The sequence below is a fragment of the Aulonocara sp. 'chitande type north' Nkhata Bay genome, linkage group LG1, assembly GCF_057382095.1.
Source record: "Aulonocara sp. 'chitande type north' Nkhata Bay isolate Kocher_YH1m ecotype deep benthic linkage group LG1, A_spYH_male_GT1.1, whole genome shotgun sequence".
Taxonomy (NCBI): domain Eukaryota; kingdom Metazoa; phylum Chordata; class Actinopteri; order Cichliformes; family Cichlidae; genus Aulonocara; species Aulonocara sp. 'chitande type north' Nkhata Bay.
The window spans coordinates 18,709,484-18,726,985 of record NC_141344.1 but is presented as its reverse complement, the minus strand read 5'-3'; the positions used below and the strand labels follow the sequence as shown (position 1 = coordinate 18,726,985).

At 39.8% G+C, this 17,502-nt stretch overlaps 1 protein-coding gene across 3 annotated transcripts in view; it reads left to right on the top strand.

The window, feature by feature from the left end:
* Positions 1-13,383, top strand: part of nedd4a (NEDD4 E3 ubiquitin protein ligase a) — a 42,917-nt gene extending 29,534 nt beyond the window's left edge. For all 3 annotated transcript variants that reach the window (XM_086286902.1, XM_086286893.1, XM_086286910.1), the window contains 17 exons: positions 809-928; positions 1,105-1,365; positions 1,569-1,646; positions 3,663-3,717; positions 3,813-3,871; positions 3,945-4,010; positions 4,383-4,612; positions 5,871-5,992; positions 7,708-7,778; positions 7,884-7,979; positions 8,079-8,152; positions 8,241-8,301; positions 8,397-8,456; positions 8,552-8,659; positions 8,776-8,872; positions 9,020-9,092; positions 10,616-13,383. In XM_086286902.1, the coding sequence (XP_086143028.1) occupies positions 809-928; positions 1,105-1,365; positions 1,569-1,646; positions 3,663-3,717; positions 3,813-3,871; positions 3,945-4,010; positions 4,383-4,612; positions 5,871-5,992; positions 7,708-7,778; positions 7,884-7,979; positions 8,079-8,152; positions 8,241-8,301; positions 8,397-8,456; positions 8,552-8,659; positions 8,776-8,872; positions 9,020-9,092; positions 10,616-10,718 (1,734 nt within the window). In that variant the 3' untranslated portion in view covers positions 10,719-13,383. The remainder of the gene's footprint in view (positions 1-808; positions 929-1,104; positions 1,366-1,568; positions 1,647-3,662; positions 3,718-3,812; positions 3,872-3,944; positions 4,011-4,382; positions 4,613-5,870; positions 5,993-7,707; positions 7,779-7,883; positions 7,980-8,078; positions 8,153-8,240; positions 8,302-8,396; positions 8,457-8,551; positions 8,660-8,775; positions 8,873-9,019; positions 9,093-10,615) is intronic.
* Positions 13,384-17,502: the final 4,119 nt, after the last annotated feature.

Sequence of the window (17,502 nt, the reverse complement as noted above, 5' to 3'; positions counted from 1 at the left end):
TTTTCACTCTTTTGCTGAAAGCTCTGATTGCTGATTTGTGTCTGTTGCTGTTGGTCCAGGTGTTGTTGTTTTTAGTCCACCGTGCTGTCTTTTATAGAAATTATTACCAGTCATGCTTTTGATTTGTTCATGTGCATTAGAAAGTTTAGAATTCGAGTTTCTATATTTTATTTTGAAAGTTCAGTCCTTTGTAATCAGCCCATCTTATCTTCCCTTAGTGTCACAAGCCTGAGTCACACAGGCCTAGAGAGCAGTCAGCAATCCCTGCCAGTCATGATTGATTTAGTAAATATGTTTATTGAGTTATCTTTTTCCTGTTTGTGTCAGACTTTCTAGTTTCATTACTAGTGAGCAGTTGGTGAGTGTTTGCATATGTTTGGCATCTTCCATACAAATTTTGGACTACTCCAGTAATCTGCTAGCAACCAAATCAATCACAAGAGGGTTTCTGACCCAGCACTACTAGTCCCTGACCTCTGTGTGAGGTAGCTGTCACAACAGTCCTGTTATTCAGCCAGTGAGTCTCTCATCCTGTGATGGGCCTCATCAATGTGGCATCTTGGACTGCAGTTGGTGGCCATAGGCTCTTCAGCCTCTGAGCTTGGAGTAATAAGGCTCCACACGAAGTAGTCAGACCACAACGGAACCTGGCCAACAAACTGGACAGGATACATTAATAATAATCCATTTGCATAGAGTGCCTTATAATGACTGTCTGTATGATTATGGTGGAAATTATATCATATGCCAAATTATTGTCCTTGAATTATCGTCTTGAGAATGTATTTACTTATTTTTAATTTGACAGCTGCTTCCAACCTCAACTGGGTTACCTCCAGGCTGGGAGGAAAAGCGAGATAGTAAAGGAAGACGCTACTTTATCAACCACAACAACCGAACCACTACATGGACACGACCTCTCGTGCAGGTACTTCAGCATTCATATCTTTTTATTCACATTCTGCATAGAAACCTTTGTTAAACCCCGGGGTTTTTTTTTTTTTATTAGATTAAAGCTCTAAAATAGCACTGTTCTGTCAATTTTCCCCTTCAGTGTGTCTGTTCTCGATTTAGAATCTCACTGGAGTCTTTTTATTTGTACAGAGAACTTCAGAGGCAGCACCAGCACCATCAGCACCGTCAGCAGCAGCAGCAGCAGCAGCAGCAGCGGCACAGAGTAGTGCAGGCTTATCACAAAGCCCTACACCATCCCAACCATCAGCAGCAACAGAGGAGTCTCCTCAGCACACTCCAAGCCCCGAGGCCACGCGAGAATCTGGCTTCCTGCCGCTCGGTTGGGAAGTTCGCAGTGCACCCAATGGAAGGCCGTTTTTCATCGACCACAATACCAAGACAACTACCTGGGTGAGAAGATAGCAGCCAAAGGCTTTGAATGCACCTGTGTGTCCAATTCAGAAAAACTAGACTGGGTTTCAGTTATTTAGTTGACTTTTTTTCTAATCTGTGCCACAAAGAAAGTGAATTTCCAAGCTGTAACTCACCACCATCTCTTGTGTGAGGATTTCCTCTCTGACTGAAACACACCCTGCTTGTTTTTCTCTGAACAGGAAGACCCCAGGATAAGGATTCCTGTACAAATGAGGAGGAGATCCTCGCTTGATCCTTCCGATCTTGGCCCTCTGCCGGTAAGTTCAGTAACAAGATGCAACACAGGCATCAACTTTTGAGGATTACCTATCAGGGGAAAAAGCCTGCTAGCCAAAACATTAAGACCACCATGCGTAGTGAAGTCCAGTCCACTTGCGCCACCAACGCATCTTTAAATCTTCAAAATAGGGGACTGAGACATTGGCAAAGGAAACTTTTAAAGTCCAGTGTTTTTCAAGGTTGCTGAGTCTCTCAGCATATCCCATAGTTTCCTTATCAGATTTGAGGTCAAGTCAACACTTTGTTCTGGAAATATTGAATGAAGAGGTCATATTTTGAAATTGTCATGTGACAGTTGCAGTTTTCCTGCTTAAACAGGCCACTGCAGGCCACATACACAGTGGGCTGTGTGGTCTAAAGAAATTCTTATTGAATTTTTTCTCAACATATGGCTATTTATAGGAAAAAAGTATGTTGTGGAAAAAATTATACATTCAGAATGGGATGTTTAATACAAGTAAAATTTAATTAAAAAAATTAAATGAGAAAAATAATCCCTAAAGACATTATAATATCTAAGGTAAAAGAATTTAAACACATGACCATTTCACAATACTTCCATAGAAATGTACATGTGTTAATCACTTAAAGCATGTGACAAAATGTGTTACATTAGCCATGCAGTGCATAAAATCAGACTCTCATTTCATTTTTAAAATAAATGTTTTGTTTTCTGAAACGATGAAAGAGCAGATTTCTTTTTAACTACCCAGAGCGCCAATCTGCATCCATCAGCTGCGTGCTTCACATACCTCTCCCAGTTAATACAAAGGTGCAAGAGAAAATAAGTGATTCATCAAACGGCCCATCTTCTTTCATTGTTCCGTGGCTCATCTTCATCCCACTGTAGGCTTTTTATATCAGTGGACAACACATTAAGCTGTGACGCAGTTTCTTTCTCTCGCAGCCCAAATTGAGGTTTTCATCAATTTCTACTACATTCGCTCTTCTGTAGGATCAGATCGCATGGATCCACCTTCCTCCCCTTATGCACAGCAGTTAACTTTGTGCACACTTGACCCTTCACCATTTATCCTCTTAGACCACTGTTGTCAGCATCCGTCAGTTACCCGTCTATGAAAACATTTTGTGTCCAGCTCATTGGCTGCCCGTTTGCTTGCTGCCACTCCTTGGCATTTCCCAAATTTAACAAGATTATCAGTGTTATTTACTCCACCTGTCCACCTGCCAGTGTTTAAGGTTTTTTTTCTCTTCAAGTTTTAGCAAAAAGCACAGGTGGGACACTGCATCGCTACATTCTCAGAATATATTGTCCCAACTGTCCTTAACCATCTCAGTTGACATAAAGGTGATTCTTTTCTTCCACTTTTGTAAAAAGGCATCTCCTTTAGGCCTTTAGCGAGAAAATCGTCCTCTTCTTTATAAAGATGTTACTTCACCCATTGTTTAAGACCTGGTGGGTCAAGTTTATCCCAGGTCTTTGTTATAGTTTTAGGTAAGAAATATTTTTGCAAAAATGACTTTTTAACAACAACAACACCCTCTTTAATTGCTCCAAGGTACAGTACCATGACATCTACTGAAATTTCATAACCTGGCATCTTAGAGCTACACCTATATTCTCCTGAAATACTTGAATTTTACTTAATTTCCAAAATATGTGGGAGTTGTTATGACCACACTGTCTCCAGGATTGCTTGCTTTTAACATAAGGTGTAACAAAAATCAGATGTTTAGTCATTTCCTTGAGCTAGTTGATGTCTCATCAGCTGTTTCTATGTTTATTTCGTTTCCCTGTTTTGTTTGAATGTAATTGGTATCATTGCGTTTCCGTTTCCTTGATATAATTTAGAGATAATTGTCCCGTTAATCTGTTTATGTGCTTCAAACTATCCATCACTGCATTTCCTTTTTGAGACTAATGGTGGTTTTACTGTTGTGGCTGAACACTGTATGTGGTGCCCTGATTGGTTTGCTGATGTGATATTTAATCTGCCTGATTAATATAGATTTGATATTTTCTTCATTTCTAGCCTGGCTGGGAGGAGAGGGTCCACAGTGATGGCAGGGTCTTCTACATAGATCACAGTGCGTATGATGTGTTTAAGTCGAAAACATCTTTGATTAGTACATTAATCTGTTTTCTTGTTAATATATGCTTTTTGATATATTTTATTTCATAGACACAAAGAACACACAATGGGAAGATCCCAGATTGCAGAACGCTGCTATAACTGGACCAGTGAGTATGACTTTGAAAGTTGTTGTTGCTGTTGCTGTTGCTGTTGCTGACCTCCATCCTTTGGTGATTACAGGCAGTGCCTTACTCTAGAGACTACAAACAGAAGTATGACTACTTCAAGAAGAAGCTGAAGAAACCGGTGAGCATCCTCAAAAGCTCTTACTGATTGTAGAGATCGACCTGACACACTGTGATATTTTATACTTAGAAGTGTTTATTGAAGTGACACACATGTATGTTTCGGCACCCAGCTCCTCGACTTTCCAGTTGGTTGTCAGCACACACACTTCCCTCTGCTCTCCAGCTTTACTGTTTATAAAAGGCAGAAGCCTCATTAGACAGATCCCCACCACCTATCTCTCCAGCCTCCTTGGCATTGCCCCCTTGACCACTTTTCCCCTGCAGCTGACCCAGGGATACCACCTCCGCCACACTGATTTTCAACATAACTTCTTAAAGGTAACCGAAAACTCACCACTGTGCTTTTGTTTTGTTTTTTTTTTAAATGTAGGCGGACATCCCAAACCGCTTTGAGATGAAGCTGAAACGAAATGCAGTGCTGGAGGACTCATACCGACGCATCCTCTCGGTCAAGAGGCCAGACCTGTTGAAGGCACGACTGTGGGTGGAGTTTGATGGAGAAAAAGGACTGGACTACGGTGGCGTGGCCAGGGAGTGGTTCTTCCTCATGTCCAAAGAGATGTTCAACCCGTACTATGGGCTATTCGAGTATTCCGCCACGTGAGTCTTTATTTTTGTATTCAGTTGTTGTTACTTGTAGTTTTCCCACTTTTGGAAATTTTTAAGCAATTATATGTTGCACGAGTGATGTGCATCCTCTACACTGACAGCTAAAATGTGGACAAAAAGATGTCAGTGCTTGTATTTACTTCAAATCCAGGACTTCTGTACAGTTCCCGAGATCGATATATTAAATCACTGCTAATTTCAATGTGTCTCTGTGAGGTAACGATGTTTGGGATGATGTATTTTTGTTTAAGGGGGCATATTTACAGGTCATTATGCTTTATTAACCTTCATTTTCACTGTAAATAGGAACTGGTTGAGTCCTGTAGCAGCATGAGTGAGTCAGGGGGAGTATGACAGATAAGAGGCTGACAGGAAGCTAGTGGGATAAGTGTAAAAAGGGGGGGCTGATGCATTCAAGGGAAAAGGAGAGGAAGAGGCTAATTTTAAAGCGGTGGGGAGATGTACTACGAATTTTGAGCAATGCGTAAACCTGGGGGTTTATGCAAAAAGCAGCCACAGGCATGGGAGTCTTCAGCCACTCCCAGATACACAAAATGACACAGAGCACGTTCACACCAGGGAACAACAGAGAAACACAGGGAGAAAAAAAAATAGAGCTGACACACACACACAGAGGAATGAGGGAGAGGTGCTGCAGACATTTACACACAAAAGGCAATCGAAACTCTCTTTGGCTGTGAAAATGTGGGCTGAAAAAAGTTTCAATCAAAATCTCCAACCCTGGTGATACGAAGCACATCAAATAACTGTGGTATATGTTACAGCAAAGGCCTGGACCAGCTCTCTAAGGGCATTTTCACAGCTGTAGATCATTTATCCTGGCTTGAATCAGCTGATGATTTTGCACAAGCTTTTCCCTGTGATTTGGCTTCTTTTCACGCAGAAAAATCCAGGTGAACCAAAATGTGTCACTACAAACCATGTGAGAATGTTCAGTCCGGCTATCTGGGCTAGGATCCACAAAAGTAGTAATTGTTCCTACTAACATTTGGTGCTGCGGCTTGTTGACCTGTGGGAAGATTGGTGGTTCAATGCCGTTTTCCACGACCTTTGGCAAGATACTGAACCTAAAGTTGTGAGAGTGTGAACATCAGGTTAAAAAATGCTATTGTATGAATGAATGACACTTGTAGACAGAAAGCTCTGAGTGTTCAAATTGAGTAGAAAATGCTATGCAAGTACTACTGCATTTACTAAAGACACTTTCCTGATCTGCCTTATGTTTTAGGGACAACTACACACTTCAGATTAACCCCAACTCAGGTTTATGCAACGAGGACCACCTGACCTACTTCAAGTTCATCGGTCGCGTGGCAGGCATGGCTGTGTTTCACGGCAAACTCCTCGATGGTGAGTGTCACATGGCTGCTGAAAATGGTCAGATATTTTAAGAGTTCTTCATGTAGCAGCAGGAAGTATTTTTATCTGAAGAAAGTGAAAAAATTACCTCACTGTCTTTCTTTGTGTGTTGTTGTCTGCGCTTTATTGTTTGCATTTTGGTAACTTTTCTGGGTGTTTGTGCATGGTTCTGGGTAGGAGTCCCTCCATTTGAGGCTGCTGGCTTTCTCAAGTTGTTTTTACCTCTAGCTGTAAAAGGCTGATGGGGTATTGTCGTCACCATACAATGGTCAATGGTCAACTTTATTGTCCCTGACGGGAAATTGATTCGCAGTATGTCAAAACGAACAACAAACATACAACCAACACATCACGTACACTCATTAAAAAAATACTATAATATAATATAAGCCTGATAAAACAACCTAGATTTTCCATCGAAAAAAGTGCAATGTGCAATGGCAACAACACTTACAATTTAGTGTTGTTAATTAAGATAATAGCACTAGGTACAAACGACAATTTGTGTCACTTTGTCTTCACTGCAGTCATTTTATAACGACGACCTGATGGAAGCAGTTGAAAATCGTTAAAGAGAGGATGATCTGAACACAACAGGACAGAAGTTGCCTTCCTCAGCACCTGCCTGTTATAAAAGTCCACAAGCTGGACCTGAGACCTCCCTGAAATCTTGCCCGCCACTTTAACCAGATTGTTAAGTCTGGTCTTATTATCCATGGACATACTACCGTACCAAGCAATGATACAGAAAGTTAAAACAGATTCAATAAAACTTTTATAAAAGAGAGTCATCATTTCAGATGAAACCTTAAAACCTCTCAACCTCCTTAAAAAATACATTCTTTGTTGGGCCTTTTTCACTGTAGCAGCAAGATGTGACTCAAAGGACAGGGTCTTATCAAGAACAACCCCCAAGTACTTGTAATTATCCAGCATTTCAATGGCTGCACCATTTACCACTGTAAGCGCAGGATGAGGGGATGACTTCCTGAAATCAATACTAGACAGGTGGTTGGCGTGGACACCCGTGGCCTTGAAAATCCCATGTCGCCTTGAAAATCCCATGTCGCCTTGTTCTCAAGATAACTTGAGATGGGATTTTCAAATTCGTCAGATAGGGACATCTACTAAAATCTCAGACGAGTTCAAATCTCGGTGACCACGATGTCGAGGTTTCTCAGATCTTCAGGGTCACGTCTCAACTTTTCTGAAAATCACCTAGGATTTTCACCAGGATTTTTTACCGTAGGTTCATCTTCAGGTTGAGAGGTCACACTGGTGCCACAAGTTTTTTATAATTTGAGAAAGCCAACAGAGGGGACACTCGAAACAGATGACACAGTGCACTCCAGAGTGGTCAGCTTTGCCAAAAAGCAAAGAATAAAAGAAAAAAGCTCTTTGTAACATATACATACTTGACTTTCAGCTCGGTGGTAGAGTCTGTCCTCACTGCTCTCCTGTGCTCTGTTTCACCCACATTAACTCTCACTAACACTATGCGTAACAGAGAGAGTAAAAGTAACAAGAGGAAGAGGAGCAGGAAAACACACTTACAATCAGCTGACTATAGTTAGCACGTGTGTTTGGAAATGTAAATGGAAGAGGGAGGCATGTTTGGCTTGATGGGAGCTGCTCTTGTTGCACCTTTTTAAAAACGTCACCAGTAAATATCTTTGTAAGTGTTTGCGTATTTGTTTACTTCACAGCTTTCTTCATTCGGCCCTTCTACAAGATGATGCTGGGGAAGCCAATCACCCTCCAGGACATGGAGTCTGTTGTGAGTATGACTGTAGTAATTATTGCATTGGTGTGATTCGGGATCTTGGATGTCATGTAGATCATTTTCAATTAAATGTCTTCTTTTCTTTTCTTTTCTTTTCAGGACGGTGAATATTTCAACTCCCTGAAGTGGATTTTGGAGCACGACCCAACAGACTTGGACATGAGGTTCACTATAGATGAAGAGCTGTTTGGACAGGTCTGCTGAACGTCCTTGTTTTTAACTTTAATTTAATTTGTGACGCGGCTTTGTGTCTCTCTGACTGATGCTTCATTTCTTACACCACCATCTGTTCAGACTCACCAGCATGACCTGAAACCCGATGGCTCAGAGATTGTCGTCACCAATGAAAACAAGGATGAATACATCCAGTAAGAAAAATGCTTTTACTTTGTTTTGTTTTTCTCAGTGTGTGTGTAAATGCAGTTTGATGCTGACATGCCGTTTTGTGATTAACAGCCTGGTGATTCAGTGGAGGTTTGTGAACAGAATACAGAAGCAGATGACTGCCTTCAAGGAGGTAAACAGTGGTTTTGTTTTTTTAAACTTGCTAAACACGGTACGGGTATTAAAGACACACAAAGGAATAAAAGTCTGGTATACTTTGTGTTTTAGGGCTTCTTTGAGTTGGTACCGCAAGATCTGATCAAGATCTTTGATGAGAATGAGCTCGAGGTGAGTTTTTAGCTGATCCAACTAGCAAAAAAACCCCAAAACTGTTTCTCAGGGATGGAAAATGTTCAGTGTATCTGCTTTGTTTTCCTCCACAGCTGCTCATGTGTGGTCTTGGAGATGTGGACGTGAACGACTGGAGAGCGAACACAAAGTATAAGAACGGCTACTGCTCCAACCACATGGTTATCCTGTGGTTTTGGAAGGTGAGACAAGTTTCCATACCTGTGGCTAATAATCTGCAGCTGGGGCAGGGACGTCTGTGCAGAAAAGCTTCATTGATATGTATTTTTTTCATGCTTTTTGTTTTGTTTTATTACAGGCGGTGCTGCTGATGGATGCAGAAAAGCGAATCCGGCTCTTACAGTTTGTGACGGGAACATCCAGGGTCCCGATGAATGGCTTTGCTGAACTCTATGGTGAGATTAGAATTATTCCCTCTCTAAATGAACGGGGTTTTTTTTAACTATTTGCCCTTGGGTTGATTTCTTTGTTTCTTGCAAATTAATTCCACTTGAACTCATGTTTATTGTTGTCATCTGATTTTTAATGGTTTTATTTACCAGGCTCTAATGGACCGCAGCTCTTCACCATCGAGCTTTGGGGAACACGTGAAAAACTTCCCAGGGCCCACACATGGTAAGCATTTCACTGTGCTTTGCTCTTTTTTTTTTTTTATTTCCTTCTTCTTCTTCTGTTTTTTTCTCCCTTTTATATTGGACACAGTTGTTTTTAACAAAGGATCATTTCAGATTTTATTGAAGGTTTTTGCCAACTTTTAAAAAGGATAAAAGCACATTTGTTTCTTCCTCTGCTCTTCTTGCGTTGGATCTAGCAGTGAAGCTTGTAGTATTAGCACAGTTGAGTTTAGCCATTTCAGCTTTGTTATATTTTTTACTGTTACCTTACAAGAATTACGTGATAGGTGGGAATCCCTAAAACAATTAATCATACTCCAGAAAAACACCTTCACCAATCACCGGCCCATCAATCTCCCCTGTAAAATTGGAAAGATACATGGAAAATCACACAAACAGCAGGGATCCACAAACCCAAAAAGACTGGATTTACTCAGATTTTCCCATGAGCCTCTCCCCAGGAAACTCATTCAACACAAATCCTGCACGAAGGCCCGGAGTTGTAACAGCACATATTCTAATAGTTGGTGTTCCTAACACATTACCTAGTCCATATAAGTATAGATATCAACATTATTTGGGGGGTTTCCCCCCCCCCCACTGAGATCTGATGTGTTTTCAATAAACACTGTGCCTTACAGAACATTTATAGAAAATGGCATTTTATCCATTTATTTATTTATAAATAATAATAATCAGTAAATCCTTTCTCATAGATTTATTTTCTGGCTTCTCTTTGCAACCAGAGTCTCATCGCCCTACTGGCCTTTAGAAAGAGTGCCAGTTTAAAGCATTAGCATCACTTTGCTTTGCCCATGTTTTGTGTTGAAATTGAGCAGCTTGTTGAAAAGAGACTGGTATCAATCATCTATGTACCCACTGTAATGTGGCTGTTTAGTGAGGTGCTGTTATAAGCAAGCTTGTGTTGAAGTCAGACATGACACTCTAAGGTGTAGCCCATAGACCTGTTTGTCCACACATTTGGAACAACGCCTCCTGGTGACACTACAGAGCTACAACATGTAGATGACTGTCTGCAGAGATGTGTGAGCAGTGAGATTGTACCTGGGTTTCTGAAGAGCGGTGTACCCTGGATAACTGTCCTTTACTACTCTAATAATGACCACATTTTATAACTTCATGTTCTATTCAGCATGACCAGAAACTATTGATTAAGGCTGCAAAGTCATCAGGAAAGTGCTAGAAGTCGCAGAGCAGGAGAGCTGAAGGCAGTTTTTTCATAAACTTCTGCACAACCAGAAATCTTCATGCAGTCAGACGAGTCTTAGAAAGAATGCAGATTTAAGCACTGGCTTCACTTCCCAGACCAGAAACTTCATCCATGTTTTGTGCTGCTTTCAAACTGCCTACTGTATCTCATAGTGCAGACTTGTGGAAGCCCACTAGTGGCGCATTACTGTCATTCTTAGTTTCACTGGCACATCACAGTGTTTACGCTCCTGCGTGTTCCCTTTTTGCCACTGCTTAAATTTTAACTCTTGTCTGTTCTTTTGCTTCTTAAAGCTTTAATCGGCTGGACCTTCCTCCGTACGAGTCCTTTGAGGAACTGAGGGAGAAGCTTAACATCGCTATAGAGAATGCACAAGGCTTCGACGGGGTGGATTAGTGCATACGTGGGAAATGAGCTGAACTGACATTGCTGTCATTGGAGTAAAGCAAAGCTGCGTGATGCCCCTGGGAAAAAATACAAAAATAACAACAACAAAAAAGCTGTGTATCAGACTCAGGTTTTAACCTGCCGGCTGTGAAGATGGAGAGCAACAAGACTCACATGAGTCCTCTGTCGGGGCCCAGCTGAAGAAAAGACATGAAATCTGGAGTGATGGAGGTGTTTTTACGTCACCCTGCGTGTTGTAAAGTTTACAAATCAGGTTATCCTAGTATTTAATTCTCTGATGCAAGTCGCTCAAAGGTGTATTCACTCTTATTTGTTCTGCGAAAATGCTCATATATTTAAATAACTTGATTCTGTGAAGCGATAAGAGTATCTGAATGTGAATAACAGCTGTACAGTTTATGATAAAAACCTACATTTTAAAAATGGACGTTTGATTTAGTTTTACTCACTTTTTGCCCAGCCACATGCATAAAGACAGATGTGTACACACATCCTTTCAGTCAGATTGTCCTCTCTTAATAACATCAGTGTTTGAAACTGTAAATACATAAACAAGTCTTTCCACTGCATCTTTAGACATGAATGGATGTAACCACTCTTTTTTTTGTTTTGGGGTTTTTTGGGGGGGGTTTTGTTAATGAAACCACTGTTTGCACCTCAGGTTATTTAATTTGGCCATTTAAAAAAGGGTAGTTGTACCAAATGTGAAACTGAGGAACTGATCAGAGATGGCAGGGGAAGAGCAGGATTATGTGATGGACCCATTTGTGGAATCAAAAGCTGCAAGAAAATCTGCATCAGAAGAAAGGTGAAAGTTCAGAGGAAAAAAAATCCTGGCCGAGTTCTAGAAACAAGAAAGCTCATCTGTTTGTACATTACACACTGCCTTAGTTATTAATAATAGTAGTAGGTGTTTAATGTTAGTAAGTCATTTCCACTTCATCAGGCCCCATTTTCTCTATAAAAACATGTGAATGAATAGTCTGAATTACGCCTGAGGTGCACACAAAACTCATTCTTTCTTTGTAGTAAACCGGAGCTCACGGCTTTTGTGCGTGCTTGTTTATACAGTCGTGTTCAGCTCATTTTGGGTCTTATGTTGTCACTTTATTACATGCAGGTCCTTCATGCTCGGTGTAAAAACTATTGCGCTCTAGCAAAGGCAAGAATTTAATGCTTAAAAAAAAAAAAAGCCATGCTCGCCACTTAATTTGTCTCCATTGCTGTTAAACACTAATTGGGTGTTTCTGTTCAACAGTTTAAAATGTCCTTAAACAACAAAAAAGATTAAACTTTTTTTTTTCATTTAGTTTCTTTTTATTTATTTTTTTACTTTTTTTCCATTCCAGTTTTTTTTGAAGCACTGATGCAGTGTCCCAAATATATATATGTATAGACCTCAGAAGCATTTCTAGCAGAAAATGTGCAGGTTACGTAGGAATGTGAGCAACTGCCGTCAGTCAGTTTGGTGAATCATTGTGGTCGTGATGTGTAAAAACCCGGACCAGTAACAGACTAAATACGCTCTTGTCTGTGTGCAGATTTGGAGAAGTGACTGTCTGCAGTGTTGGACTGTGCTGATGTACTATGCAAATGTGACTGCATTTGTTTAAACTGCCACTTGGGAGTTGCTCGGTGTTGTCGAACAGGTCTCGATGCATCTCTACAGTCAGTATCTGTTCTTGTTCGTTCGATAGCTCCTCGAGCTCAAGTTCAACACTGACTGTTTATAAAGCAGAAGAATAAATAAATGTACATTAACGTTAGAGCTCCTTAGCTTTGCATAAACGTTAGCAGACAGACTGACTTATACAGTTTTAATACGGCGTGTTAGATTTTATGCTTTGATTTTTGTCAGTGAATGACATTTTATTGTCTTCTACTCATCAAGGGTGTCTAATTGCAGCAAAGTGCTCTATTTTTAAGAGTGCAATTTACAAAAACATATATATATATTGTTGGTTGTTAAAATGTGTACAGATTGTTCTTTTCAAAATTAATTACTTGTAGTACCTTTTGTATGCAGTTACTTTGTGAGAAAGTAACTGTGCTTAAGCCGTACTTTGAACTTTTTCTGAACGGTAAGACACGTGTTTACATAACTGCCGTGTTTACAGGTCGGTGATGAAAGGAAAGAAAGTTGTGGGCTGGTTTTTGTCTCTGACGACAGTTTTATATACCTATTCTTTTATAAAGTGAAGCACTTTGTTAATATTGATGAGTCTTACTTCTGAAATCTTTGCCAATCTGTCGCCTGCATAAATCTCTCTTTAAAATCATGATCCAATGCTTTAAGCGCACATCTCTTCAGATGTTTACATGTGAGCATTGCTGAGAGCATTTTTTTTGCAGAGAAAAGCACATTCTCTCCTTTCAATGGTATTTAAATACCAATGCCTTTTATTTATCATGTGTCATTGAATTCGCTGGTCTATGAAATGAATAGACATCCTGTTGCCTACTGAAGACTAATTAATACGTACTTCATTTCGGATATATCAAACTTTGTTATTATAACACCTGTAAGTGCATTAAATCATCGATGGTGTATGTAAAACATTTTAAAGGGCAGAACAAACTGTAGCTGTTAAATCCCAATGTGATGGCCTATAACACAGAATATAAATGTATTGGAAAAATAAAGACATGTAAAAACACTTATCCAGTCTCTCCTTCTTCTTCCTTTTTATTATTACCTTATTTTGCTGTCCTTCTGATAGGGAGCCAGTAAGTTTTGAAAGATTCTTGAGATTCAAAATCAGACAAGTTTTAGTAGCAACTATTTTTTTTTTTAAAGAGTACCAAATTTGTGGACCTCCACCTCTACAGATCCACAAAAGTGGCCAGGTCACACTAAATGCAAACTTAAGTATCCAAGTTTATTACCCTTTGAAAGTTGTTTTTTCCCCTCATGTTATATCTGTTAGAGGATTGATATATTTAGAATAGGCTCACAAAGTCTTTTGTTAAGTCTAATGCTACATTATGCATAACACAAGCATTTTGAAATAAGTCAGCTTAGTTCAGTTAGCTTCAAAAGTTTGTAACCATGAAAAAGAGGATCAGAGGGAGCATCTAACTTTGACCTTGGCATGGCTCATACAAAAGGAATTCCCTTTTGTAAAGCATTATAATCATTTAAGTGAGGCTCAAATAGTGATTGGTACAAAATAAGTGATACTTCACATGGAAGAAAATGCTAGAGAAGTGAAGTTGAGTAAGGTAAGTGGTCCTAACATTGATCCCTGTGGGGCCCCACATTTGACAGCCACTAAGTGCTATCCCCTGACACCATGTTCTAGGCTGCCTAAAAGAAGTCTAGAGTATAAATTCAGTTCAATTTAATTTATATAGCGCCATATCACAACAACAGGTGCTTTATATTGTAAGGTAAAGACCCTATAATAATAATACAAAGAAAACAGAGAAGACCCCCAAAAGTCATATGACCCCCCTTTGAGTAAGTACTTTGGCGACAGTGGGAAGGAAAAAATCCCTTTTAACAGGAAGAAACCTCCAGAAGAACCAGGCTCAGACAGGGGAAGCTATCTGCCCCAACTGGTTGGGGGGTGAGGGGAGGAAGACAGGACAAAGACATGCTGTGGGAGAGAGCCAGAGCTTAATAGTAACTAATGATTAAATGCAGAGTGGTGTATAAACACATAGTAATTAAATGCTTTCAATAAGTCATGGAAAATTCCTGTCTCACATTCACTGTTATCAATAACATGATTGATTTATTTCAGAGATGAAGAGGTTACATACAAGTGGTTCTTTGTAGCAGTGTAAATATGTCTAAATTGGAAGTTACTGATTAATGTTAACTACAGGCCTTACAACAGAATGACAGTCCAGCCTCTTTATTGCCTTTTCTTCACAGCAGGGGATTAGTGTGTCATATTTACAGTGCAGATTGGTTGGCAAACTGAAGAAAAAAATCTAACTATGATGATAACTGAGGCCATATGTAACATGTCTGAAATGTAACAGCCTGGGCTTGAAACCACCCAGGGCCCTATACTGCACGTCTTCCCCTGACAACCGTGCTACATTTAAAGTCACTTAAATTACCTTTCTTCCACATTCTGATCCTCAGATTAAACTTCAGCAGCTTTGGCATTTATTGTGTTTTTCACTAATAGAGTAATTTTTGCTTTGCTTTTTTAAAATTTTTATCATGTCACTTGTTTGTGTGAGTTTTACTGTTTAGTACTTGGGTTCTTAACTGGAGAGCATGCTGGGTTAAATGTGCTCTGTAAATAAAAGTAACTTGACTATTGTGTGGAAATAAAAATCGCTTGTCTAAATCTGATTTAACCCCGTGATCCAGCATGTTCTTACATGCCTGTGGTTGTAGTACTGACTTGTTCCAGCTGGGGGAGATGAAACACAATCAGATTTCCTGAACATAGCAGCTGGGGCATCACCAAATTGCTATGTTTTTATTAATATTATTTTATTTAACAGATTAATTGTAAGGGACAAGTGCAGAAAAACACTGACAGTTGAAAAAAGCAGGCAGATGTCTGCACGTGTGGATACAACCAAAGCATGTCGGCAAAATCACATGGTACTGTTTAAATGTGTGTCCTATAATAGGAAACAAGAGAGCAGTAACATCCATACTTTGAAGTGAACACAAATTGTAGTTAGTCAGTGGTATACCTGCAAGTCTGGACTCATTTTAACCCAGACTTTTGTAAGAGATACTTTTAACATCTTAAATCTGCTTTAAGCATAGAGAGCTCAGTGAGCTTTTAAGTGCATATGAAGTGTTTAATTCATCCGTTTTCTTCTGGCTGATCTGAGGTTATGTTACAAAATATGAAAAACGACATTTATGAACAAATTGGTGTTGTTTCAGCTCACACCGGCTGTTGTTTTTTTTTAATCTCTCTCTTTGAGTTCTGCTTCTTCATTTCCAGCTGTGATTCATTTTAAGCTACATTTCACTGTATAACAGCCCTATTATTGTTGGGGGGAGGGCTCATTTCATGTGAACTGTTTCTGGTGAAGAAGAGTAGCGTGTGGAGAGGACTCATCTACATCTCTCTTGCTGGAGCCTTTTGTGTGATTCAGCTGAAGAGCCAAAGTCCTAATTTCTCCACAACCCCCCATCAGGGCAGTAAAAAAAAGGAAGGCCTCACCCTCCACGGAGGTCAGTGGAAAGGTTACACACGATTCAGGCCGGCCTTTTGGACACTTCAGGGGTCAGTGGGGATGGGCATGGGTGGTAGCAGATAAAGCCCTCAGCCAATGATGGTAGATTTTGGGGAAAGCTGGCTCCCCTTCACCCACACCCTTACCAACATTCATAACCCAGTAATGACTTTTACTTCATTGATCTGGCCGCAGAGCTTAAACATCACTCCACCCACCAAACTGCAGCATATTGGCAGGTGCTGAAACTAAATTCTTTATTGATCCTCACTGACCATGAATGAGGTCAGACCCTCACTTTCCTATGTTATGTAAGAGACGTGCCCACCACTTAAACTGAGAATGTGGCCAGTTATTGGATTATGGTACAAGTACAGCAAGGGGAAACCTCACCAGTCATGTATGTGTATGTAAACTTAGAGTAACACACAGATGTTTGTTTGGGTTTTTTTTTACCGTCTTTAATAGAAGAGCTGATAATCAATTTTATGGTTGGGTAATAACCTTTCTATGAAAATATATGGAACAAAAACATCTAATTGTGTCACACACACAATACTGCAATTATAAATATTACACAGGAGCTATGCCAAACCCTGTACACTGAAGAAACGTGATCATGCATCGTTAAAATTGTGTTGCTGTGGTTGTGGAGAATGCTGTGGTCCTCTTGTTGAGCAGTTTTGGGTGGATATCACTGAACAACTGATATGGATCAATATGGATCAAATCTTGTTCAGAAATATGATAGTAGGGTTGGGGTTTTTTTGTAATTTTGCCTCTGTGCACCACAGTGGATTTCAAATCAATCCACCAATCAATATGTGATTGAACTGCAAACTTTCAGCTTTATTTAAAGGGGATGAACTTAAGTATTGCATTAACTCTTCAGGGAAGACAGTGTTTCCTCGATATTTCAAAGAACAATAAGCAGATTTTTTATTGTAGTTTTAAATATGAGGTGTAAACAGATGCTGACAAGATGCTAAATTCACAACATCTAAAGGAGTGAAGAACAAAACAAGGAGTTTGATGTATAAAAAGACTTAAATCAACAATAAAAATGTATGAATGTGAATTCAGAGGGTTTACAGCAAGGTGCAAACCCCTGGATGAACCCAAGGACAAGAAGGCCAGGTTAGACTTTGCTAGAAACAAGGTTCTTTCCCCCTTTTTTTCCAAATTCTTTGGACAAATGAAAGCAGGATAAATGATTAAAGGTTAAACATTACACCAGAATAAAGGGAAGAAAAAAGTATGGAGAAGCAAAGGAACAGCTCATGTTCATGTTATGGCATGGCTGACAGTTGAATGGGTCACTGGGGTTTATACATTATGTGACTGGTGACAGAAGTACCAGGACTTGTGAGGTGTGCAGGGCCATACTCTCTTGCCTAGAAGGAAATGAGCAAAGAAAGGAGGCAAAGATATGGGATATTCTTCAAAGGCCAAATTAGTCACCTGATCTCAACCCAAGAGAGCATGCTTTAAGTTATTAAATACAAGACTGAAGGCAGAGACCCACAGATTGGTTCTTTCTTGGTCTCTTACTGTAGTCAGTGTCTCCTTCTCAATAAAAAATCCTGATGTACTGATAAACCCAACCAGTTAC